General features: G+C 40.8%; 1 protein-coding gene across 3 annotated transcripts in view; it reads left to right on the top strand.

Annotated features, from left to right (window-relative positions):
• Positions 1 to 27878, top strand: part of cramp1 (cramped chromatin regulator homolog 1) — a 90648-nt gene that overhangs the window by 36859 nt on the left and 25911 nt on the right. For all 3 annotated transcript variants that reach the window (XM_059979230.1, XM_059979232.1, XM_059979229.1), the window contains exons 10-16: positions 5482 to 6798; positions 10715 to 10880; positions 16614 to 16804; positions 18136 to 18210; positions 19646 to 19724; positions 21187 to 21288; positions 24142 to 24323. In XM_059979230.1, the coding sequence (XP_059835213.1) occupies positions 5482 to 6798; positions 10715 to 10880; positions 16614 to 16804; positions 18136 to 18210; positions 19646 to 19724; positions 21187 to 21288; positions 24142 to 24323 (2112 nt within the window). The remainder of the gene's footprint in view (positions 1 to 5481; positions 6799 to 10714; positions 10881 to 16613; positions 16805 to 18135; positions 18211 to 19645; positions 19725 to 21186; positions 21289 to 24141; positions 24324 to 27878) is intronic.

Below are 27878 nucleotides of genomic sequence, written 5' to 3'. Positions count from 1 at the left end.
CCCAATTCCTCCATCCTCTGGAACTCCTCCTTCGCCAGTCGGAGCTTGTCCGGGGGAAGCCGCCGAGCGCGGGCATGGAGGGGTGGTCCCTGGGTCGGGATGTGGTGCTGTACGCCGTGCCTGGGCATGGCCGCTGTGAACTGCGGTGCCAGAACCGATGGGAAATCCGCCAGGACCCTGGTGAAGTCGTTGCCGGACAGCGTGATGGAGCCGAGGTGAGGGGCTGGCAACTGGGCTGCACCCAGGGAGAACGTCTGAAAGGTCTCGGCGTGTACCAGTCTCTTCCTGGGCAGGTCGACCAGTAGGCTGTGAGCCCGCAAAAAATCCGCATCCAGAAGCGGTTCGGCTACGGCAGCCAGTGTGAAGTCCCACGTGAACTGGCTGGAGCCGAACTGTAGCTGCACCTGACGGGTGCCATAGGTCCTTACTGTGCTGCCATTCACGGCCCTCAGGGAGGGACCCGGTGCCCTGCTGCGGGTGTTGTAACTCGTCGGAGGTAAAACGCTGATCTCAGCCCCAGTATCGACCAAAAACCGGCGTCCCGACCTTCTATCCAACACATACAGGAGGCTATCCCGATGGCCAGCCGCCGTAGCCATCAGCGGCGGCTGGCCCTGGCGTTTCCCGGGAACTGGCAGGGCGGGCGACAACGGCGGGCTTCTGCGCCCCACCGCTGGTGGTAGAAGCACCAGTGTTCATTGGGCCGGGGGTTGGCGGGCTCTGCGGCCGGGCCTGGACTGGTTTGCTGCCGGGAGCGTGGCTGGGAGATCTGTGCGATGGACGCCCCGCTCACCTTTTTGGCATTCCACAGCAAGTCCGCCCGGGCTGCCACCTTCCAGGGGTCACTGAAATCCGCGTCAGACAGCAGCAGGCGTATGTCCTCGGGCAGCTGCTCCAGGAATGCCTGCTCAAACATGAGGCAGGGTGTGTGTTCGTCGGCGAGAGACAACATCTCATTCATTAAAGCCGAAGGAGGTCTGTCGCCCAAGCCATCCAGGTGCAGTAAACGGGCAGCCCGCTCGCGCCGTGAGAGTCCGAAAGTCCTGAGGAGCAGGGCTTTGATTTCCGTGTACTTGCCATCTGCCGGGGGCGACTGTACGAACTCCGCGACCTGGGCCGCTGTGTCCTGGTCGAGGGAGCTCACCACGTAGTAGTAGCGGGTGTCTTCTGAGGTGATCTGGCGAAAGTGGAATTGGGCTTCGGCTTGCTGGAACCATAGGTTCGGGCGCTGTGTCCAGAAACCCGGCAGTTTCAACTAAACCGCATGAACAGAGGCGGCGTCGGTCATTTCTGGTCCAAAAATTGTTTGGACCGTCGGGGTAACCAATTGTAGAGGTGTGCTACACGCAGCGCTAAAATTACGACACGGAGTTGGTAACTGCAGTCGAAGGAAAAAAACTTTATTCGAAATCTTCAGCCTCACTTTTAAGCCTCCCTGAACCTGCCCCCCATGGCGCAGAGGCTCCAAAGCTGTGTGCTCGCAAACCCCCGTAGGCTATCTAATTGTGAGTCGGTTCGGATGTGCCAGGAAAAGGGTCGCCACAATACCATTACTATGGTTAAGAGGGATTTACACACAATTAAATTGGCAAGGCATAGAAGGATACAATTCTAATGCAGGTAAACGCAATTAGTTTTAGATGTGTCAATAGGATTCTTGTGTATCCCTGGCTGCTATAGGAGGTAAGAGAGGAAGCTGCTGGGTTTTGATTGAAATTTTTAAATCTTCTCTGACCGAAGAAGAGTTGTCAGATGAATGAAGAATAGCAAATTTGGTACTTTATTATTGTTTGCCATTGCTTGTGCTCCTGCCCTCTATTGAACCAGTTTTGATTTGCAGGTTTGCTGATGGTAAAGCAAGGGATGTGCTGAGGAGTGAGTTTGCAGATTGAGCCAGAGTAAAATTCTTCTGAAGGTGCTCAGCTCCTCATGGATGCCTAGTTTTGAATTGCTAGAACCGTGTGCAATCTGTCCTGTTCAGCATGGCGATAGTCGCATGCAACACAGCAAACTGGCTTTTCACTGTGAAGACTGGAATTTGTCTCCATGGGGACTATGAAACTGTTGTGGACATAGTTACTACTGCAACAGGCAGATTGATGATCAATAATGTGAGAAAGTCTGCAGATACTGGAAATCCAAAGCAACACACACAAAATGCTGGAGGAACTCAGCAAGTCAGGTAGCATCTATAGAAATGAATAAACAGTCAGTGATTTGAGCTGGGACCCTTCTTCACGGCTGGATACGAAGGGGGTAAACACCAGACTGAAAGGCGGGGGATGGGGAAGGAGGAAGGCTAGAAGGTGATAGGTGAAGCTTGGTGGGTAGGAAAGATGAAGGGCTGGACAGTGAGGAATCTTACAGGGGAGGAGAGTGGACCATAGGAGAAAGGGAAAAAGGAGGGCACCCAGGTGATAGACACGTGAGAAGCCAGTGTGGGAACAGAAGACGAGGGCAGATGGAGGGAATTTTATTTCATCGGAAGGAGAAATTGATATTTGTGGCATCAGGTTGCAGGCGACCCTGTCAGAATATAAGGTGTTGCTCCTCCACCCCAAGATGAGGCAGTGGACCAACACGTTGGTATGGGAATTGGAATTAAGATGTTTGGCCATCAGGAGATTCTGCTTTTGGTGGGTGGAATGGAGGTGCTAAACAAAGCAGTCCACCAGTTTACAATGGGTCTCTCCAATATAGAGGAGGCAGCATCAGGAGCACTGGACACAGTAGACAACCCCAGCATATCCACAGATGAAGTGTTGTCTCACCTGGAGGGGCTGTTTGGGGCCCTGAGTATAAGTGAGGGAGGAGGTGAATGGGCAGTTGTAGCACTTTGGCTGCTTGCAGGGGTAAGTGCCAGGAGGGAGATCAGTAAGGAGTGCAGAATGGACAAGGGAATCGTGGAGGGTGCTATCGCTATGAAAGTGGACAGAAGGGAGGAGGTAAAGATACATTTGGAAGAAAAAGTTTGTGAATTGCCTACTTTTCTTTATTAATTACTCATAAAATGTGGTCTGATCTTGATCTTAAGTCACAATAATAGACAAACTCAATCTGCCTAAACTATAACACACAAGTAATTGTACTTTTTATGTCTTCTTTGAACACATTGTTTAATCATTCACAGTCCAAGCTGGAAAAAGTATGTGAACTCTTGTATTTAATAACTAGTAGAATCTCCTTTAGCACCAATAACCTCCACCAAATGTTTCCTGTAGCTGCTGATCAGATTTGCACAACTGTGAGGGGAAATTTTAGACCATTTCTCAATACGAAACTGTTTCAGTTCACCAATTTTTCAGGGATACCTTGCATGAACAGGCCTCTAGAGGTCATGCCATAGCATTTCAATTGGGTTAAGGTCTGGACTCTGACTTGGCCATTCCAAAACACACATTTTCTTTTTTTAAAATACTTTGTTGTTGATTTTACTGTTGTGTTTTGGATGATTGTCTTGTTGTATCATCCAACTTCTATTAAGCTTCAGGTGAAAGACCGCTTCCCGGACATTTCCCTGTAAAATGTCTTGATACAATTATGAATTCATTGTTCCCTCAACGATTGCAAGCTATCCAGCCCCTGAGGCAGCAAAGCAGCCCCAAACCTTGATGCTCCTTCCACCATGCTTCACAGTTAGGATGAGTTTTTGGTGTTGGTGTGCTGTGCCCTTTTCCATCCAAACATAGTGGTGTGTGCATTTCTACCAAACAGTTTAACTTTTGTCTCATCTGTCCACAGAATATAGTCCCAGAAGCACTGTGGAATATCCAGGTGGTCTTTCACAAACTTGAGATATGCAGCAATGTTTTTGAGAACAGTGGTTTCTTCCGTGGCGTCCTTCCATGAACACCATTCTTGTTCAGTGTTTTTCTTCGAGTGGACAAGTGAATAGAGACTTTAGCAAGTTCTAGAGATTTCTGCAGGTTATTTGTTCTTGCCCTCGGGGTTCTTTTTCATCTCCTGCTGCATTGACTGATTGGAACACCTGACTCAAAATAGTTTTTGTAGAAGTCATTACCCCAGAGGGTTCACAAACTTTTTCGTGCAGCTGTTTATTTGATTGTAGTATGCCTTTGGAGATGGCAGGAGTTGCGGAGGATGATGTGTTGAATGCATGGGCTCATGGGGTGGTAGGTAAGAACGAGGAATTATCGTTGTTGTGGCGGCAGGCGATGGACTGAGCGCAGATATTTGGGAAATGGAAGGGATGCAGGTGAGGGCAGCATCAATGATGGAGGAAGAGAAACCTTGATCTTTGAAGAATGAGGATATCTCATGTCCTGGAAAGGAAAGCTGTTTCCTGGGAACAGATGTGGCAAAGATGAAGGAACTGAGAAAAGGGAATGACATTTTACAGGAGACAGGATGGGAAGAGATATCGTCAAGATAACAGTGGGAATCGGTGCGTTTATAAAAGATGTCAGTCAACAGTTCATCTCCAAAGATGAAGACAGAGAGGTCAAGTTGGGAGGGAAGTGGCTGAAATGATTGGTGATCAAGTTGATCCCTCACCCAGTCTGGCAGCATTGGCCTATCGTGCTCACTCAGTATTGGTGCTACAAAGAATGCATTAAACAAGAAATTACAGACCACTAAGTCCGACATCATTGCTAAGGAAATTATTGGAGAATATTCTGAGAAGAGAAGATTAATATGTACGTACCTGGAGAAACGGTGATTAGTCAGGGATAGTTGACATTGCAAGGAAATACTCAAGAATGTCAGTTCGTAGTGCAATTAATGTAGTGTACTTGGTCTTTGATAAGGCCTTCGCCCATGTGTGAATTTGTCAATGAGTTCAAAAAGTAAGACCCAGCACAGCTGCTTTTGTAAATTGAATGTTTGTGACTCATTGGTGTATTGCAAAGGTTGGTGCTATTTATTATGTATATTAATGATGTGGATGTGAATAAAGATTTATATGCTTTATAAGTTTTCAGGTGATATAAAGATTGGTGGTGTTATACATAGTGTGAAGGCTAGTCTTTATCTACAGATTGATATTGAGGTGGGCTGTGAAATGACACATGGAATTTAATTCTTAAAAAAATGTGAGATATTATATTTTGTGGCATCTAATATAATAAGCATATACAGAAATTATGGTAGGATCCTAGGAAGTACTTGAGACGAAATGGTAGAAATGCCAAAGGATCCCCAAAGGATTGATATACAAGCTGTCGGTATACAGAGTACATCAGTAGTTAGGCCATAGCTGGAGTAGTGTGTGCAATTCTGGCCAACTTTTGTAGGAAGGATATGATTGCACTGAAGAGATTGCAGAGGAGATCAACAGGATGCTGCTGGGATGAAGTATTTCTTCAAAAGAAGACTAGATTAGCTTGGATTTATTATTGCAGTGGAGAAGGCTGAGTGGTGACCAGATTGAGCTTAACAAGGCTAAACCGTTAAGGTAAACTTGTATAATTAATTCTTAAAATGACCTGCCTTGTTTCTCCTTAATGTTGTTATTTTCAGCGTAAATCATTGGAAGAGCGCCAGCAAGATTCAGGATATGGCGAATCAAGGTTTATGGGGTTTGAGGAAAAGACAGAGCTCCACCTCTACCCTGCAGAGAATTGTACTTTAACTGTATTGCCTGAAGTGGCAAAGGTAGTTCACTCAAAAGCCTGCTGCACTGTGCACTGGCAGGAAACAGGACGCTGCAGACAGAATGTAAAAGACACTCACTTACTCCCACCAGCACAAATATTAGCAAGAGCCCCTGCCACAAAGGATATGACTGTTCCCTTTAGTCAGGGAACTCAAGGCACACTGAAGGGGCAAGTAAAACAAATTCGAAGCACAACAGATGGACGAACTGGTTTTAAAACAACTACATTGATGACTGGTGAAGGATCACAAAGCACTGAAGAGGAAATGCCTTTGGAAAGTACCTCTGCAGGAGAGGTAGTTTCTCAACAGGGAAGTCCAAAAGTAGAGGAGATGTTTGACGTGGGACAGCAGGAGTTGGGAGAAAATGGAGAAAACATAGTTAATTCACCTAAATCTAATTCTGATGCTTCCACTGAAGAATGCAGTGGTAATGATGTTCCTTTAATGGAGTCCCCAGAACCAACCACCATTACTGAGCACTGTGTCTCTGGGGGTGTGGTTAATATTGATGAGGTGTCTCTTTTGGATGCAGCTGCTCGCTGCATGAAGTCTTGTCAGAACTGTCTATCAGCAGAAAGGTGTCCTTGTCAGGATAAATCTTCTGAGAAGGGTGTCACTCCTTCAGGCGTAAATGGATTTTGTAGTGATTCTGGTGCAGTGCATTCTGGAATGGTAGAAGTTGTGGAACCCAGTGTGGAACAGGTTGCAGTTTCAAAGCCACAATTACCTACTGATACCACTTCACCACCATTGTCCTGTCCAACTGCAGCAGATGATGGAGATAATGGGGCCCTGCCTACTACTTGCACTCGTGAAGAGACAGTGGGATGCACGGATGAGGTGCCTGATACTGACTGCCATAGACAGACCACAAACACTACTTCACCTTCTCAGGGGCAAACTGGTAATGCCAGCATTGTTCCAAAGCCACCGAAAGATGATGCTACTCACTTAGCCCAGCAGATGCTGGAGTATGGCTGGAATCCACGTACTTCTGAAAATTTGACATTGGCTGAATTGTACCTCATGCTGGGGAAGCCCAGCAAATTGCAACTTGAATATGACTGGGTGCAGGCCCAGAGGAATAACCAAGAGGAAACCGAGAGGACAAAGGGTACAAGTCAGAAGTTACTGAAGTGCTTGCTCCAAATTATCACTACCGAACTGAACCCTAAATCTGTGAGTATGTTCAAATCCATTCAAGTTTAATCGTTATTTAACCATACATGAAAACAGCCAAATGAGACAGTGTACTCTTGGGTCAAGGTGCAACAGCATATTACGAACAGGCACACACAAGATCACAATCACATAATAAGAGGTTCCTCCCTCCCCCACCCCCCACCACTCCCAGAGATACCGCAACTTGAGGATCAGTCCTCGCACATACAATATGAGATACAATGTGTATAGAATATGTTTTTAAAAAAACAACCACACAAATATATATGTATATAGTCCAGACCCCTCAGTCCACTGGAAATCTTCAGTCGCTACAACTGTGCCACCAATAGAGCACACTGGCTCAGCCACCTCTTGCCCCGGCAGCTGACCCCACAGCTTGCTGCCGAAGACCAAATCGGCAGTCGACCACAACACCACTTCTGCCTCGTCTTCTGCCGAGCAAAGCCCTGGGAGGGTGGCCACATCGCCCCCCCCCATGAAACACAGTGACTTCGTCCCCTCCCTCTGGGTAGCTGCAAACAGGCAGCACGGACATTCAGTCCTAATTCTTGCTATGACTGCGGCCAGGGAGCTGCTCTGTCTTGCAATCACAAGAAGAGCAACCGCAATTACCTCTTGCTATTTGACTGCAAGCCTCCATCGGCGAGTTGCACAGCTCCTCCATTATTTCTGCCAGCAAGCAACTCGCTGATGGTGTAGACTTGCAGCCTTTTGAGTTTTTAATGTAAATCAGGAACTTGTGATCGTTAGATGTAAGTTTAAGTAGAACGGTAGCACTTGTTGTTAACCCTGTAAAAGCCACTGTGACCGGTCACACTGCCATCTTGCAAAAAGCATAATGAAATAGTTAAGGAGTGAAAGGAATAGCTTTTGCTAAAATGGTTTACGATACTGGAAAAAATATTCAAAATGATTACTTTTGACCTTTTTTAAAAGGAAAAATCCCAGAAACCAAGATGACCATAATGTTTAGGAATATAAAGTTAGTATAGTAAAGTGATACTGGGTTAATAGGTCAGTTGTTATTGAATGATGTGGCAAAAACTAAGGATCAAATGAGCAACTCTTTCTTGTGTTCTTACAGAAGACAACTTTTTAAATATATTGGTGCAGGTCAGTTTTACCTTAATTTTTAAGGTTTAAGGCTTAAAAGGATACAAGATTAGTATTACTGTGTGAAAAAGAAAAATCTATTGTTCAAGTGCATGAAGCGGTTACTAGAATGAAATAGTGAGGCCTGTTACGAAATGGTTTTATGCATGATCTCTATACACATTAACATTTTTTATGAGAGACCTAATGCAGGTGTATACTGTATGTAATGTGATTGCTTCAGAATGTTCAATGGCAGGTTTTCTTAATCCTAAAAATGGACAATACAAATGACCTCTATATAAAAATTATTGCCATTAGCCGAGAGAAGTACTTTCAAACTGATAATTGGTTGCTGTCTTCATGAAATTTCTCCCAGTAGCTAAAATTATTTGCTATTTTAACAATGTCAAGTTTAGTGTCCCAAAGACCTTGTTTAATTTATCAGAGAAGTAACTGAGGCATTGCTGCTAGTGCAGAGCATTGATATGTGGTTCATTTACATGAGATCCTGTCCAAAAGTGAAATATAAGTTGTAAGTTCAGATTCACATATTCTGGAAGCATTACTGATGAAATATTCAAATGTGGTTCTTGTACATCAAGCTGTCAGCAATCTTTAAGAGGGAAATTATGTATTATTCGCCCAAGTGTTCATCCTCATTGAAAATTCAAGTTACTTTATCTTGGTGTAGAAACCGGCATTGTGCTGGTCCCCTGTTTTGTGCTGTCCAGCAAAGTGGTAAATGGTCCTAAAATTTGAATGCTCCTGTGTGTGTATATACCGCCCTCCTACGTGAGACATCTTGGTGTGACCCCTGCAAACTGCTGTTGGTGATCTCTCTCACTGGTACTATATGGGCTGGAGTGAACAGAGCTGCCACTCAGTGCAGATGTGTGCTCATTACTGGGTTCCTGGGTTCCTATAGTCTCTGTCTGTCATCACCTGCTCTAGCAAGGTGATTTTCTCACCCCCCCCCCAAATTTCTGTTTAGCTGCACAACTTTCCACAACCTAGAGATTTCTGTGTGATAACAGCTTAAGCTTAAAGCTGCAGCCTGCCCATCACCAACCTTCAGAGGCAACCATTGCACCTTACCATGCAGTGATGAGGTTCCATTGACTGTTTATTGCAAGCATTGCATTGTAAGGGACAGCTGAAACCACCACCACCCTCATCTGTGTTAATGGAGGACAAGAGTCTGTCAGTACTACAACACTGTTAATTCTCATGCGTTTATAAGATGTTACCTCTCCTAATACTGATTCTGTTAATTTCCATTGACACTGTTAGGCCTGGAAGCCTAGGAGTTTCTCCCTAATGCTAAGCAAAGTAGTGGTGTATAGTAAAAAGGGAAATAAAAACAAATGCAAGAGTTGCAAGAGTTAAGAAAGTAATAATGTGTTTGTGCAATATTTCAAAACTTCATGGATTTTTAAGACTTAAGCTTGTACTTTGGTGCCAACCTCTAAAGAATCAACTAGTTAGGATCTGCCTTAATCCTTCACTTTCAATGAGGAGGCCAGTGAGTTAAATGTGTGTTTGCCTGTATTTAACAGTTTCAAAAGCATTAGGACACTTTGACTTGAGTTGTCTCTTTAATGTCGTTATGTCATAGAGTCATAGAAAACTACAGCACAAAAACCAGTTTTTTGGCCAATCTAGTCTCTGCTAAACCATTTAAACTGCCTGCTCCAATCAACCTGCAGCAAGTCCGTAACCCTCCATACTCATACCATCCTTGTACCTATCCAAACTTCTCTTAAATAGTGAAATTGAGCTTGCATGCACCACTTGTGCTGACTGCGCATTCCACGCTCTCATGTCCCTCTGAATAGAGAAGTTTCCCCTCCTGTTCCCCTCAAATGTTTTACCTTTAACCTGTGACCTCTGGCTGCAGTACCAGCCAACCCCAGTGGAAAACGCCTGATCTCCTCTTAATCTTCTACGTTCCAAGGAATAAAATCCTGATCTGTTCATTCTTTCCTTATAAGTCAGGTCCTCCAGATCCAGCAACATCCTTGTAAATTTTCTTTATACTCTTACTCTTTATACTCTATACTCTAAATTTTCTTTATACCTTATTTACATCATTCCTGTAGGCAAGTGTCCAAAACTGTGCACAATGCTTCAAAACTTATGCCTCACCAACATCTTATATAACTTCAGCATAACATCCATCTCCTGTACCCAGTACTTTGATTTATGAAGGCCAATATGCCATCTTTACTATCCTAACTACCAGTGATGCCACTTTCAATGAATTATTGACCTGTATTCGCATATCTCTTCCTTCTATCATACTCCTCAGTGCCCTTCCGTTCACTCTGTTAGACCTTCCCTGGTTGTTCCAAGTGAAGTGTAACATCTCACACTTGTCTGCATTAAAATCCATCTGCCATTTTTCAGCCTGTTTTTTTTTCAGCTGGTCCAAGCCATGATAGCTTTCCTCACTGTTAATTGCATCCCCAGTCCTGTTATCAGACGCAAATTTGCTGATCTATTTAGCGACCATATCATCGAGATTGTTGATGTCGATTACAAACAGGAAGCTTTAAAGTTTGAAAATAATTTAAATTGTTTGTTGGCATACCAATTATATTTTTAAAAAAATGATTATATTAAGAACAGTTTATTTACGGGCTGTACATAAAACTCGGTGATGGAATGGAAGAGAAGCAAAAATGTTCAGCAAAATCATTCAGATTTGGAAAATTAATCTAGTAGTAATTTGATAAATGTGAATCAGTGGACTTGGAGATTTAAGGACCTTTGGAATTTACATTTCTGCTTTCTTGTATTTCTTTGTAATGTTTAGAGTCTCGATTCTAGCACTGTGGCAGCATCTCCAATGAAGTCAAACCATGAAGATCAGATGAATTCCCCACCAGGGAAAGTGATTACTCTTGCACGTAGTCCTGGTTGTATCCGAAATACTCCAGCGATTCGAACTAGCAAAATGGTTACTCCCACAAATACATCAGGTTAGTGAAATGTCCAAAGGACAGTGAAACGGAGTGTTAGATACCTCCGGAGATTAGGTGTGAACATTGGTTGTTGGAGCTCTACTACCCGCAACACTGCGTGTAGTACTTTGATTAATATGGTTAACCATAATACTATGGTTAATTTCTTTTCAATAGTACTTTAAGATAATCAATTCATTACATAACCAAAATTGGAGTTGCTTGGCTGTACAACAATGAATAAAAAATGCTGAAAGTTCCTCATTAAAAATGGTTATTATTTTCAGTCCAATACATAATCTGCTACTTTTTTCCACTGGTTGAACTAATCCTTAATTTGCTTTTAAATAATTCTGACTGTAAGACATAGGAGCAGAATTAGGCCATTTGGCCCATTGAGTCTTTTATGCCATTCCATCATGGCTGATTTATTAGCCCTCTCAACCCCATTCTCCTGCCTTCTGCCCATGGTCTTTGACACTATGATAAATCAAGAACCAGTCATCTTCCATCTTAGATAAACCAACAACTTTGCCTCCACAGCCGTCCTTAGCAGTGAATTCCATCACCACCTTCTGGCTAAAGAAATGTTTCTTCTTCTCTGTTCTAAATGGATGTCCCAGACTCCCCTCACCCCCTAATAGAAACATCCTCTCCACATTGATTCTATCTTTCCATATTTGATAGGTTTTAATGAGATTCCTCCCCCACCACCCCCAATTCTTCTAATCAATCTCCAGCGAGTACAGGCCCAGAGTCATGAAACATTCCTACATTCCTCATATATTAACCCTTTTATTTCTGGGATTATTCTCATGAACCTCTCGACCCTCTCCATTGCCAGCTCATCTTTTCTTCGATAAGGAGCCCAAAGCTGCTCACTCTACTCCCAAGTGCAACGAGGCCAATGCCTTATGAAGCCTCAGCATTACATCTTTGCTTTTATATTCCATTCTTCTTGAAATTAATGCGAATATTGCATTTGCCTTCCTTCTCTCTGACTCAACTTGCAAGTTAACCTTTAGGGAAGACCTTTTACAGTTCTGGTTTTTGTTTTCTCCCCATTTAGAAAATAGTCCACACCTTTATTCCATCTACCAAAATACATGACTATACACTTCCCTACACTATATTCCACCTGCCACTTCTTTGCCCATTCTCCCAATCTTTCTTAAATCTTCTGCAGATACCCTGCATCCTCAAGACCACCCGCCCCTCCACCTATCTTCATATTGTCCACAAACTTGGCTACAAAATCATCCAAATCATTGATGTATAACATGAAAAGAAACAGTCCCCACACCAAACCCTGCAGCACACCACAAGTCACCAGCAGCCAACCAGGAAAGGCCCCATTAATTCTGACTCTGCTTCCAGCCAATCTTCTATCCATTGTAGTGCTTTATTGTAACACCATGGGCTCGTCTTGTTAAACAATCTTGTGTATGGCACCTTGTCAAAGGCCTTCTAAAAATCTAAATATGCAGCATCCACTGACTCTCGTAGGTCTATCCTGCCTGTTATTTTCTTAGAGGTTCAACAGATTTGTTGGTAAAATTTCCTCTAAAGGAAACCATGCTCACTGCCCTATTTTGCCATATGCCTCCAAGTATCCTGAAACCCAATCTTTAATAATGGGCTGCAGCATCTTTCCAACCACTGAAGTCAGACAAACTGGCTTATGATTTCCCTTCTTCTGCCTCCCTCCCTTTTTAAACAGTGGAGTAACATTTGCAATTTTCCAGTCCTCCGGAATCGTTTCAGCTTCTTGATTCTTGAAAGATCATTACTAATGCCTCCTTCAGCTACCCCTTTCAGAACCCTGGAGTGTAGTCCAGCTGGTCCAGGTTACTTAATCTACATTCAGACTTATTCATATGCACCTTCTCCTTAGTAGTAGCCACAACACTTACTCCTGTCCTCTGACACCTGCATTTATGCATTTCTAATTCTAGAAATTATTATTCCAGAAGTCCTGCGTTTCAGCTTTATACCTAACTCCCTATATTATCTCTGTAAGACTGCCTCCCTTTTCCTACCTATGTAGTTAGTACCAATATGTACCATGACTTCCAGGTGTTAACTCTCCCTTCAGAATGCTGTGGACTCATTTTGAGACATCCCTGACCGTGATATCTGGAAGGGAACCTACCAGCTAGGTGTCTCTTTCACCTTCATAGAATTTGCTGTCTGCACCTCTAATTATGGAATTTCATATCACTACTACACTTCCCTTTACCAGCCCCTTCCTTTCGAGCCAGAGACTGACTCAGTGTCAGAGGTGAGGTTGCTGCAGCTTCCCCCGGTAGGTTCTCTTTCTCCCTCCCACCCCAGTGGTATCAAAAACACTGAGTTACATTGCACTAGTTGCCTGTTTCCTTTCCCTGTCCTGACAATCACCCAGGTACCTGCCCCCTGCAGTTTAGGGGTGGCCTCCTCCCTGTTGTTCATATCTATTACTTCCTAATTTTCCCGTATGAGCTGAAGGTCATCGAGCTGCAGCTCCAGTTCCTTAACATGATCTCTAAGGAGCTGCAACTTGGTGCATTCATGCAGGTATAATTATCATGGAGACTGGAGGCCTCCCAAAGTTCACACATCTCACACAAGGAACATACCACTAATTCTGGATCCATTCTCAGCACACTAGCTATGTACTAACAGAAAAGAACTCCTAGAAACCTACTTAGAACCTCCACCTGTGCTTCTTCCCCAAACTTTTTCTCACTGAAGCCTGTTGAGCCCAAGCCTGACCACTCTAGCACTCTCTTCTTACACAATAGCCACTCTGCTTGCACTTCACTTATTTTTAATTGACTCTGCTGAATGCTTAATAGATTGTATATCGTTAAGTCGTAAAGTCCTGAATGCAACTGAGCTCTTTTTATAACTCGACTTCTCAAACCAATTGCAACCTGCTGACCAAGGGTCCTTAAATTAAATGTACACTTTGTTGGGACCTGTAAGAATTCTGACCAAGTAAAATATCCAATGGAAATTAAAGTGATAATTAAATATAATGAGAAGATATCTATTAGCTTGTCTCAGGTCTTATATTCTACATAACTTTAAAATTGTGTTATAAGCGCTGTCTTTACAATTGAATTCAATGACAATGGAGAGAAGTAGCAATTGCTATATGCAGTGGTATAAACTGAACTATATATTGGAGAGGAATAATACTAAGGATTTTGGTCTACACTACTGAACAACTTTCCTTGGAGGATTATTAAGCATCTCAGCAAAGTTCAAAATTTAGAAGTGAGTGTTGTAAACTAATGGCTGCAACAACATGAAATGTCACCTATTCATTCTCAGAAAATAGTTGTATGAAGCAACGATAAATTTGAAAAGTGCATTCACTTTGGATTATGTTGGCTGTTTTCTACCTATCTGAGTATTAAGCACCTGTGCTGATTAAATGGCTGGAGTGCTCACTGATATCTTTAACCTCCTGCTTCTGCAGTCTGAGGTACCCACCTGCTTCAAACTGGCTTTAATTATACTGGTGCCTAAGAAGAACGTGGTAACCTGCCTCAATGACATTATCCAGTAGCACTTTCAAAGCACTTCATCACAGGGAATCAGCCCCTGCCTGAGAAGTCACTTGGATCCGCTTCAATTTCCTTACAGGTACAATAGGTCCATTGCAGATTTCATTTCATTGGCTCTTCACTCAGTCTTGGAGCATCTGGACAGCAAAGACGCATTAATCAGGGTGCTCTTTATCGATTACAGCTTAGCTTTCAGTACTATTGTCCCTTTAGAACTAATCAATAAGCTTTAAGACCTTGGCTTCAATACCTCCTTGTGCAATTCGATCCTTGCTCTTCCTCACTTGCAGACCCAAGTTCGATTGGCGACAAGATCTCTTCCACAATCTCCATCAGCACAGGTTCACCACAGGGCTGTGTGCTTAGCCCCCTCTCTACTCACTTTACACTTATGACTGTGAAGCTATGCACAACTCTAATGCCATATTTAAATTTATTCACCACACCACTGTTGTGGGACAAATCAAAGGTAGTGATAAATCAGCATAAGTAAGAGCGAGATTAAAAGTCTAATTAAGTGGTGCCACAGCAGCAACCTCTCCTTACTGTCAACAAGACCAAGGAACTGATTATTGACTTCTGGAGGAGGAGACCAGAGGTTCATGAGCTAGTCCTAATCAGGGATCAGAGGTGGAAAGGGTCAATAGCTTTATATTCCTTGGTGTTATGAGTTCAGAGGATCTATCCTGAGCCCAGCACAAAGTGAGATGATGAAAGAATGGTAGTGCCTCTATTTTCTTAGGAGCTTGTGAAGATTCGGCATGACAGACTTTGACAAACTTCTGTAGGTGTGTGGTGGAGAGTATTTTGACTGGCTGCATCACATCCTTGTCTGGAAACACCAATGTCCTTGAATGGAAAATCCTGTAAAAAGTAGTTGTTAGAGCCTAGTACATCATAAGTAAAGCCTTCCCCACTATTGAGCACATCTACATGGAGCTCTGTCACAGGAAAGCTGCATCCATCATCAAGTTCCCCTACCACCCAGGCCATGCTTTCTTCTTCTTGTTGCTATCAGGAAGAAGCTACAGGAGCCTCAGGACCCACCCCACCCCATTGAGGAACAATCGCTACCCTTGAACCTGTGAGGGTAACTTCACTTGCACCCTCACTGAATTGTTTTTTGTGTATTTATCATTGTTGTTTTTTCATTTTACACATTTGTTGTCTTTTGCACTTCGGTTGTTTGTCCATCCTGTAGGGTGCGGTATTTCATTGATCCTGTTATGTTTCTTGGATTTACTGAGTATGCCAGCAAGGGAAACAAATCTTAGGGTTGTATACGGTGACATGTGTGTATTTTGATAATAAATTTGCTTTACTTTGAACTTGTTTCATCAAATTCCTGACAGAAGTGACTGTACCTATAAGAATGGGATGAATGACTCTGCACTACTACTGTACTACTTAATAAGCTAACAAAAGTCAGGGTATCAGAATTTGTACAGAAGCTAATTCAAATCACTCAAACTGAAATGACTAAATTCATACATCACAAAAGATGGTGTTATCTTGAACTTAATGCTAAAGACCATCACTCTTGTGCGTAAACAATATTGACCTTTATGCAAAAACGGCTCTGCTTTGTCCTGTTTATAAAAATGAACCAGTCTGGTGCAGTCGATACCATCTATCAAATGCCACACAATCAACAGCGAAAGAACTGAATGATTCATCAGTGGTATTGTCATACTTAGATGACTGAATATATGAAAAAAATAGGCGTGTTTAATCTTAAAGTGCAAGCAACTTGTGTGGGAATGTGCAGTGTAATTTTATTTATAAGGCCTTGGCATAATTAGTGACCCTGTCTTTTCTTTGACCATAAAACTCTACAAACTCTCAATGTAGACAGAGTACTCATGTATATTAAGTAATTTAGCAGTTATAAAATGCATGTATGAATAATAATAATAATTAGTACTTTATTGATCCCAAGTGGGAAATTTCAATACAGCAATACAGCAGCTGGATACTTACAGTGTAAGTTAATATGTGACTGACCTCTTGGAAAACACACTTAGCAATAATAATAATAATAAACATAATAACATTAACTAATAATGAAGCATGGAATAATAATATTCACTAACTGATGGAGACAAAACTGCGAATTGATTGACATCTAATTGAAAAAAGTTGGGTTGCAAATAAGATTTAAAGTTGCTTTATGTGGAAAATCTTTGTTTTTGTTTAGGAATGCGGAATGTGCAGAAAACTTTGGTAGTGCCGTATTCATCTGGTAGCTCGGGAAGTTCAAGCAGTGATGCAGACAGCGGTATTTTTGCAGTTCCTACAACTTTGCCTCCCAACAGCAGGCATAATAAAATCTTCTCACCCAGCAAAGAGACTGAGCTGATGTTCAGACAGCAGCTGGATACTTACAGTGTAAGTTAATATGTGACTGACCTCTTGGAAAAGACAAGATTGATAATAGTGGGAGATTGTTGAAGGCTGGGAATATAATGAATAGATTATGGCACTGTGTCAAATAGTCACAACGTTGCTGAACAGTTTTTTTTTGTAGTTCTGCCTTGCTGAATCCAAATTATGCATATTGTGTTGAATATTTTACAAATAATAAATGGTAAGTATTTGAATTTTCATTTAGCTCCCCAATCGGGAAGATAATTGAAGTACAGTGATAGCAAGACAACTATTGTAATAATTCGATTAATTTGTGTATTCAGTAGTTTAATATAATATTGGAATTAAATAGTCTAGCTTTTTAAAGTAACAAGGTTTTTTTTAAATATAAATTCCTGTTTGCTGCAGTTGAGAATAAGCTACAAATATGCTAGTGGACTTTACGTGAATGACTCAGCCAGCACTGCCAAATTAACTACAGGTCCTAGCTCTGGTTATAACAGGGTCCCTTTCCTGAGAACTGTTCGTAACTCTTAACAATCTGGGTTGAAAACGTGGCCCTGAATGTGACAGAAGATACCTGTGAGGGTATGGTTCGCCTATAGGAATAGACGGTCTAAAAATCTTATTTTGTCATTCTTGATAATGAAAATAATATTAATAAGTTTAGCTTGAGCTTATCTTAAGCTAATAATATTCCCTTAGAAGATTTTACTGTAGATGAAGTTTTAAATGCTGTTGACAACTGTTAGAAGGACCCTACTGCTAGCCTAGATGTGATGTCCTCAGATAAGATTCACAAAATGATCATCAGCATGTTAACTCTGTATTTTTCTTGTGTTTAATGAGATAACATCCCAGCTAGTGCCAAGAACAATCTGCAGCCCCACAGCAACTGGCAAATCTATCCTGCTGGTCTCCCAAATGCTCATTTGTATGTATGGAGGTCATAAACTGGACCTTTGTTAAGCTGGGGAGGTTCAATAATCAGTTATTGCATTCTGCTTGAGGGTGCTATCCTGTGTTTATGAATTTTTTAAAAAGTGTTTATTACTGTCATTCTCATAGTGATTTATTTTGTAATGTAATTAATTAACTATAAAATGCTTTGTCAAGTCCTGGATTCTTGAAAGCAATTATATATGTGAAACTTAACTGTCTACATTGTATCCATCTCTCAAGACTGTAACACAACTTTTGAGTTTAAGTAAATGTTATCCTGTCTTGGATTTGTCTATTATATAAAAAGTCTTACAGAAACAATTATGGACAATAGCTCATCAGTGATTATGATGTTAAACGTGTGCCTGGGAATCTGTTCTATGTTGATCTCATGCCTGTTGTTATTGCAGAGGCAACCAGACATCTTCCTACCCAAACCAAGGAAATTAAGAAATAATCGTTCACGCAAGCCACTGGTGGTTCAGGTAGAAAATAAATGTGTTGAGATCTGAACAGTATTCTTTCCATCACTAAATTGGTTACAATGCTTCGCCATTAACCTGAATATTAGATTGTTATTATCAAGAATATTTTGCCTAATTTTATTTTGCAAATTAAAGTGGACAGAGTATTAAAATGGATTGATATTACTTTATTTATTTATTCAGTCAGTAAATCCAAGCACATACTTGTAATCCTTGCTATAATATAAGTAGCCTTGACTAATAGGTATGAACATGGGTCACTTTGTATAATTTATGTTGCCTTGACATAGATGGTAGCTGTCTTCTAGTTGAAAGTTGTTTAAAAGTTTGACCTTACAGTGCTGAAGGAATATTACTTTGTTAGCAGTACTAACAGACGAAAGGAAAAGTTCACCTTCACTGTTTCAGATGGACACATAAGAATCTACTTCATTAATTGTGGGGAGCTTTGCAATCTACTAATGTCCTGACCAGTTTCCATCCTTCAACAGTACTAGCAGATTGACAGATTAACTGGTGTTAATTTCATTGCTTCTTGAGAAATATTAGCCTTATAGAATAGCTGCTGATAATTGTATTTTTGTATGTTTCTGAATGACAAGCTGTATATCTTCAACTCCCTTCTGTTCTGAATTAAAAATCTGTTGAGGCTGAGATAAAAAGGAAAAAAGACCTTTTTTTCTATTCTTAAGTCACTATTAATAGCTTTGTGCAGGGAATTCTTTTAGATGAACACCAAAAAGAAATGGAATATTAATTTAGAGAGTTCTTCTTTTACAATGTTTTATGGTGAGGAGATGGAAACAGAGGCAGAATTTTGAGCTTCTTAGCTATCAGCTGGATGGTGGCTTGAAAATAGTTTAAAATGTGCTTGTGATCACAGAGAACGCCTCTGTGGAGCTTAAGTAAAGAGAAAATGGTGAAAGGAAGGAAGTACTGTTTACTCTCCAATATTTTCTTGAAATAAAAATAAATACTGAAAAATTTCAGGTCAGGCAGATAACATAGAGAAAAATTCAGTACCAAATTGAAAATGCCATGTAAATAATTGCATAAGGTTAATTCATATGTTTATTTTGTTGCATTTGGAAAATAATCAACAAACATATTAAATGTCATCTCAAAACATGATAAACTTGATGTTTACCTAGAATTTGAAAAATAAGAGTTTGTCAACCAACTTTACTAAAGTAGATGGGAATAACGTTTTTTGTGTCTAAATCCTAAGTGAAAAGCATAATGTGATCTTGGTCCAAAGTAAGTTTATTATCAGAGTAGATATGTCACCATATGCAGCCCTGAGATTAATTTTCTTGTAGGCGTGCTCAATAAATCCATAGACTTATCCACAGATATTAATCAACGTGCATTATTTAAACAAGATTTTGGATTTTTGTTGATTTAAATATGTCTTGTTTGCGAATTTCTTTTTCAGAGAACGCTGTTGCCACGACCAGCTGGAAATTCCTCTCAGCATGTTTGTTCCTTTTCCATCTTGTCCAATTCTGCTGCAGGTATCTGCAATCACTTAAATTGTTGATCAGAATAAGATGACTGTTCAGGCTTTCCACAGGTTAATTAAATGAGAGCTGATCTGTTTGAGATAGTTGTAATTAATAAGCTATATCAAAGAAATTCTTCAGAATAATTTTGGGTATATAATTGCATGGGTATTTAGAGTTCTCTGTTCTTTGCTCAGGTGTCCATTATTAACAATCCAGAAAGTAAAATGTTTTCTCGCCATACCATTTACCACAACCAAATCTGAATTTGGTCTACATAGAATAGTACAGGCCTTTAAGCCCACAATATTATGTGGACCGTATAAACCTACTCCATGATCAATCTAATACTTTACCTCTTCACAGTCCATAACCCTCCATTTTCTTGCATCCATCTGCCTATCTAAAGAGTCTTTTAAATATCTCTTTGTATCATATGCTACTGCCATCCCAGCAGTAAGTTCCAGGCACCCACTAGTCTTATTTCCAGCCATCCTGAAAAAAAGACCTCTCGTAATCTTATACACTTATAGCAAGTTGCCACTCACTCTCTAACTCCAAGAAGAAAAGCCCAAGTTTGATCAACAATCCAAATAGCATCCTAGTAAATCTCCTGGGCATCCTCTCTAAAACTTCCACATTCTTCTATTATGAGGTGACAAGAAATGAGAACAATACTCTGTGTGGTCTAACCAGAGTTTTGTAGAACTGCAGCATTGCTATAAGACAAGGGAGCAGAATTAGGCCTTTGAGTCTGCTCCGTCATTCCATTATGGCTGACCAGCCTCATTCCATAACCTTTCATGCCCTGACTTATCAAGAACATATCAACCTTGAAGCTCTTGAACACAATCCCCTAACTAATGAAGTCCAGCACCAACTTGTACAGCTTGGACTCAAAGATCCCACTGTTCCTTCACACTGCCAAGAATCCTGCCAGTAATCTTGTACTCTGCCTTCAAGTTTGATATTCCAAAGTGTATCACTTAACACATTTCCTCTTCCAAAGTCCCTAAAATGCAAATTAATGATTTGCTGAATTATTTTGATTTCTGAACAATGTTTGCATTATATTAAATTCCAACATTATTGAAGAAAAATACCAAAACCTGCGCAAAGTTGTACATGCATTTAGCTACGTACTTTGATGAAATGATCTCTTTATACTGCTAGACTGTGTCTGATATTAAGTATCAAATGAAATGAAATACTGGAAGAAGTTAACCCATTGCCAGAGCTACAAGCTCAAATTTGTACCTTTCCATTGATTTTGATCACTGGGACTAATTGTTGTCTTAGATTGAATAACACTTAGTACAAACTCTAGAAGTTATACTCTGAAGACAGTGGTTATTGTGCTGAATCCAGCTTAAACCATGTGATGTGATAAGTGTTGTTCTTTTATTAGTAATTTAAGATCTTAATCACTTACCTCTTTGACTTGCATTGTGAATCAAGTTCTTGTATATTTTAGGCACAGGTTTATTCCGTCCTCTTCAGTCATCGCTTTCCAAACCAACCTTGGCTCGGCCTATTATTCCAAAAGCCGTTCCGGCATCCACTAGCCAACTGTCTAGTAAGTTGCAATGGTTGCAAAATCAATATTTGAAACAAAAACATTGATGTTACATTTCATGTGTATTTAATTCTCGTGACTTATTTTTTTCCTTTGTGTACCATTTGTTAATGAACAGAGTGTCATCTTAGGGTGATTTCAAAGTAACACCTTTTTGTCTCCTTATATGCACAGCTGTGCAATTCATAGAGAAGGCAATAGTGACTTGGATCTTGGTAGAGGTCTGTTATGACTGAAGATCTGAGAGCTAATTTCCCATGATTCTCAGAAAGGTTGAGCTGCAGGCAGGTTTGATGCTCTAGTCAGTTGGAGGCTTTAACATTAAATGCATTCTTTGAATATCCTAGACTTAACTGATGTTTAAATGGCAAAATGCAGATGACTTTGAATCTTTGACATTGGGAATGATTTTAGCTCAGTTATATTTATCTACATATGATTTACAGAGCATAATTTGCAAGTGCTTTAGGTTTGAAGAAAGGTTAATGGTAATGAAAGACAGTATTTTTGTTACATTGTTTTAAACCATAAGACATTGGAGCAGAATTAAGCCATTTGGCCTGTCAAGTCTGCTCTGCTATTCAATCATGGCTGATCCTTTCTTTTCCCCCTCTTCAGTGCCACCCCCCAGCCTTCTCCCTGTAACCTTTGATGTCACGTCCAGTCAAGAACCTATCAAGCTTTGCCTTAAATACACCCAATGACCTTGCTTCCACAACTGCCTGTGGTAATTTTCACAAATTCGCCACCCTTTGGCTAAAGATATTTCTCCAAATCTGTTTTAAATGGATGCCCCACTATCCTGAGGCTGTGCCTGCTTGTCCTAGATTCGCCCACCACAGGAAACATCCCTTCCACATCTACTCTGTCTAGCCTTTTGAACATTCGAAAGATTTAAATGAGATACCCCCTCATCCTTCTAAATTTCAGTGAGTACAAATCTAGAGCGATCAAATGTTCCTTGTATGATAACCCTTTTGATCTAGGAATCAACCTTGTAAACCACCTCTGAACCCCCTCCAATGCCAGCACATCTTTTCTTAGATGAGGAGCCCAAAACTCTTCACAGTACTCAAGGAGAGGCCTCACCAGTGCCTTATAAAGCCTCAGCATCATATCCCTACTCTTGTAGTCTAGACCTCTTGAAATGAATGCTAACATTGCATTTACCTTTATCACCACCAACTCTACCTGCAAGTTAACCTCTAGGTTGTTCTGCACAAGGACTCCAAACTCCCTTTGCATCTCAGATTTTTGGATTTTCTCCCCTTTCAGAAAATAGTCTGCATATTTATTTCTACTGCCAATGTCCGTGATCATGCATTTTCCAATATTGTATTTCATTTGCCACTCTCTTGCCCATTTTCCTAATCTGTATTGCCTGCCTGTTTCCTCAACACTACCTGCCCCTCCCTTCATATCATCTGCGAACTTGGCAACAAAGCCACCTATTTCATCATCTAAATCATTGATATACTGCATAAAAAGAAACTGTCCTAATACAGACCTCTACAGAGTGCCATTACTCACTGGCAGTCAACCAGAAAATAATTCTTTTCTTCCCACTCGCTGCCACCTACAAGTCAGCCAGTGCTGTAACCATGCCAGTTACTTTTCTGTAATACCGTGGTTTCTTAACTTGGTAATCTGCCTCGTGTGTCACCTTGACAAAGGCCTTCTGAAAATCCAAATGTACAAGATCCACTGCATCCCCTTTATCTATCCTACATGTAATCTCCTCAATGAGTTCCAACAGGTTCATCAGGCAAGATTTTCCCTTGAGGAAACCATGCTAACTTAGTCCTATCTTGTCTTGTGTCTCCTAGTACTTCATAACTTCATCCTTAATAATTGACTTCAACACCTTTGCAACCGCTGTGGTCAGGTCAAATGGACTATAATTTACTTTTTGCTGCCTTTCTCCTTTCTTAAAGAGTGGAGTGACATTTGCAATTTTCTTGTTCTCTGGCACCATCACAGAGTCCAAAGACTTCTGAAACATCATTACTAATACCTTCACAATCTCTACTGCTACCTCTTTCAGAACCCTAGAGAGCAGTTCATCTAGTCTGGGTGACTTGTGTCCCTTTAAGTCTTACTAATTTTTGAGCACCTTCTCCTTTGCAATAGTAACTGCACCTACTTCTCTACCTTCACACACTACAACATCTGGCACACTGCTCGTGCCTTCCACACTGAAGACTGATGCAAAATACTCATTTAGTTCATCTGCCATCTCCTTGGCCCTGTTATTATTTCTATTGCCTCATTTTCTAGTGGTCCTATATCCACTCTCATCTCCCTTTCATTTTTTTTTTACATGCTTGAAAAAGTTTTTACTATCCAATTTGATACTGTTTGCTAGCTTGCTTTCATATTTTATATTTTCCCTCCTTTTTTAGTTGCTCTTTGTAGGCTTTTAAAAGCTTCCCAAACCATTGTCTTCCCACTAATTTTTGCTTTGTTGTATGCCCTCTCTTTCGCTTTTACATTAGCTTTGACTTCCCTTGTTAGCCATGGTTGTACTATTTTGCCATTTGAGTGTTACTTTGTTTTTGAAATACATCTATCCTGCACCTTCCTCATTTTTCCTAAAAACTCATGCGGTTGCTGCTCTGCTGTCACCCCTGTCTGCATCTCCTTCCAATTTACTTTTGCCAACTCCTCTCATACCACTGTAAATTCCTTTATTCCACTGAAATACTGCTACATCAGACTTCAGTGTGTATGGTTATATTATATGCCTTGATCAACTATAACATTTTTGAACATATCTTGCCCTTACTCAACCAATCAATTGGTTCTTTGCTTCAGTAAAAGTGTATTGTTATTATAGAATTTCTCCTCTGTCAGGTGCGATTGACATGGCTGCAAAGTCAGCGGGCATAATTCCAGGCAGTCCGGTCCCAGCCCTTGATGCTGAAGGTTCACAAGATTTGGCCTCTTTGTCAAATGAAGATGTTTCCATGGTGACCTCAGAACAGGATTTATCCTCCGTCCATCAGAATGGAAGTACACCAGAAACTTTGGCAGGGGTAAGTGTCAAACTGAAATGTAGAGCTGTAGAAAATATCCATAGGTCAGGCTCTGCCAGTGAAGAAAATAAAAGCTAAGTTGGCATTACCAATAACAAAATTAGTGCATTCTGATATAAAACAGAAAAAGTTATCTAGAATTGTTTAATACAATATGGACTGTAGAATATTATAACATGCCTAAATAGACAATGAAGTGTAGTTCCTCAAACTTGTACTAATATTAGCATTGCAGCCTTCCAAACTTAATATTAACTTCAGCAATATAAGTTTACATGCTTTCTGCTTTTTTTCTCCTCTCTAATTTCTCTCATAAACCCATCAACCGAAATGCTTCATCAATAGTTTTTCATTTTGGCAGCCCTGGTCTTGCCCTATCAGACATATTACCTTTGTCCTATCTATTTCTCCTCAATTCTTTCTGCAACTTTAAAACTGATTTGTGTTGTTCCACTGGCTCTAAACATAAACCAGTGAGTCTGACATCAGTAGTGGGGAAGTTATTGGAAGGTTTTCTGAGGGACTGGATATATAATTATTTGGATCGACGTAGACTTATTAAAGATGGTCAGCATGGCTTCGTGCATGGTAGGTCATTCCCAACCAATCAAGAGTTTTTTTTTGAAGAAGTTACCAGGAAACTGGATGAATGCAAGGCAGTGGATGTTGTCTACATGGACTTTAGCAAGGCATTTGACAAGGTCCCACAAGAAAGGTTGGTCAAGAGGTTCTAGTTGCTCAGCATTCAGGATGAGGTAGTAAATTGAATTAGATATTGGCTTTGTGGGAGCAGCCAGAGAGAGGTAGTAGATGGTTACCTGCCTGACTAGAGGTCTGTGAGAAATGGAGTGCCACAGGGGTTGGTGCTGGGTCTATTGTTTGTCACCTATTTCAGTGATCCAGATGATAATGTGGTTAACTAAATCAGCACATTTGTGGAAGACGCCAAGATTGAGGGTGTAGTGCATAGGAAGGAAGGATATTGTTGCGCGCAGAGGAATCTGGATCAGCTGGAAAAATGGGCTGAAAATGACAGATGGAATTTAATGCAGACAAGTACAAAGTGTTGCACTTCGGTAGGTCCACCAGGATAGGTCTTACGTAGTTAACAGCAGGGCACTGAAGAGTGTGACAGAACAAGGGGATCTAGGAATACAGATCCATAATTTGTTGAAAGTGGCATCACAGGTAGATAGGGTTATAAAGAAAGCTTTTGGCACATTGGCCTTCATAAATCAAAGTTTTGAGTACAGGAAATGGGATGTTGCATTGAAGTTATATAAGATATTGGTAAGGCCTAATTTGGAGTATTGTATGCAGTTTTGGTCCCCTAACTACAGGAAAGATGTAAATGAAGTTGAAGGAGTACAGAGAACATTTATAAGGATGGTGTCATGGAGGACATGAGTTATAAGGAAAAATTGAATTGGTTAGGACTTTATTCCTTAGAACGTAGAAGTTTAAGAGGAGATTTGATAGAGGTTTTCAAAATTAGGGGTATAGATAGGGTAAATACAAGCACTCTTTCTCCACTGAGATTGGGTGGGACGACAGCTAAAGGTCATGTGTTAAGGGTGAAAGGTGAGAAGTTTAAGTAGAACATGAAGGGAAACTTCTTCACTCAAAGGGTCATGAGAGTGTGCAACAAGCTGCCAGCACAAGTGGTGCATGCTAGCTTGATTTCAACATTTAAACAAAGCTTGCATGGGTACATAGATGATAAAGGTATGGAGGGTTATGGTCACAGTTCAGGTTGATGGGTGTTAGCAAATTAAAAGGTTGCGGCATGGACTAGATGGACCATAGGACCTGTTTTTGAGCTGTATATTTCTATGACTTTGACTCTATTTTCATTTTCCCTGTTGTGACAAAGGGTCTTCAACCTGAATATTTTTCTCTTTCCACACCTACTGCCTGACCTGTTGAGTACACAGCATTTTGAGGTTTTTTTTATAGATTTCCAATGTCCCATGTTTTTTTTCATGAAAGTGAGTTCCTAAAGTTGTTAAATTGTATATTGAGTCTAAAATGTTACAACGTCCCCAGACAAAAGTTTAGGTGGTGGTCCTCAAACTTGCATTGGCCCTCCTCAAAAAAGTGCAAGATTTCTGGTATATTGGTTACAGATGCAGACTTAGAAGTGACAGGATGGAGAATTTGCCCTTGTACACTAAATGCAGTTGCAAAGTAAATTGGTCACTCAAGCTCATTTTGGTTTCTCCATTGGAAAGGAGACCACATTGTGTGCACTGAATTATAGTGTGGTGCGATGTTATTCTGTTGAATTACTGGTTGTTCTTTAAACATAGATGGTCCTCAAAAGAATCACCTGAATTTTTTTTCTAAGGTAATAGTTGCATAGGCAGCTGATAAGCAAAGCTTAATTGTTCGCACCAAGCCTATGCTGTTCAGTATGCATCCTCTGTACGCCAGGGCAAATGTTCATATTGTGGCGACCCATTTCCTGGCACATCCGAACCGGCTCACAATTAGCCAGCTTTCCGGCTAAGGGAGATAGCCTACGGGGGTTTGCAAGCACAGAGCTTTGGAGCCTCTGCGCCACGGGGGGCAGGTTGAGGAAGGCTTAAAAGTGAGGCTGAGGATTTCGAATAAAGTTTTTCCTTTGACTGCAGTTACCGACTCCGTGTCGTAATTTTAGAGCTGCATGTAGCACACCGCTACAATATAACTAAAAAGTTTTCATTGCATTTGTAGGAGTATTATTGAGTGCGGGTATTTGATGTAGAAAAAAAGGGATTTTTTTCTTAAAGGCTGGCCTAATAGAAAGCATGTAAAGTATAAATATGTCCATTGTTGTACCCAGTTACAAACTGCGTTGCTAACCTACCCACAGGATTTCTGAAGTAGTTACTTGGGAATCTATCGATATACAATGTAAATGAGAAGTACAAATTTTCCTTAAAAAAACTCGTACATCTAGTTACTGCGCAACGCACGCAAAATGCTGGTGTTCAACAGGTCAGGCAACATCTTTGGAGAGGAATAAAGAGCCAACGTTTGGGCTGAGACCCTTCACTGGCAATTTGTCAGTGTGTACTCTGGATTGCCAGCATTGTCAGAATCTTGTGTTTGATCAGCTACCATGTCAAATACTTCCAGAATTAAATTGGTCAGCTTGACCCCACTGCCTTCCTGTCATATTTGATGTTGACCTCTTTTGCACTGCAGACCTAGGAGCATCTGCTAGTTTGAAGCAGTGTTCTTTTATTATCAGTTATGTCATTGGAACCTGATTCTAATATTAACTAAAGATCTGAACTGAAGTTTTCCTAATTCATACAATGCAATTTCCACCAGATTGATTGTAAAAGATATCCTCACTGTTGCAATCTAATATTACCATAAATGTATTTTCTAAGTGGAAAGCATTTTATGTTCCAGTATTTTGGTATATTGTTGTGCTGCATGTATTTATTTAATCAAATTAAACATTTTCATACATTAAAATATTTGAACCAAATTTGAACAAAATATTTGAAATTATCCACTATTCTGCTGAGAAAATATATTCTTCACCTTCAGTCTTGCTTTGAT

The sequence above is a fragment of the Hypanus sabinus genome, chromosome 9, assembly GCF_030144855.1.
Source record: "Hypanus sabinus isolate sHypSab1 chromosome 9, sHypSab1.hap1, whole genome shotgun sequence".
NCBI classification, from domain to species: Eukaryota; Metazoa; Chordata; class Chondrichthyes; order Myliobatiformes; family Dasyatidae; genus Hypanus; species Hypanus sabinus.
The sequence above is the reverse complement of the archived record's forward strand: the minus strand, read 5'-3'. Positions and strand labels throughout refer to the sequence as shown.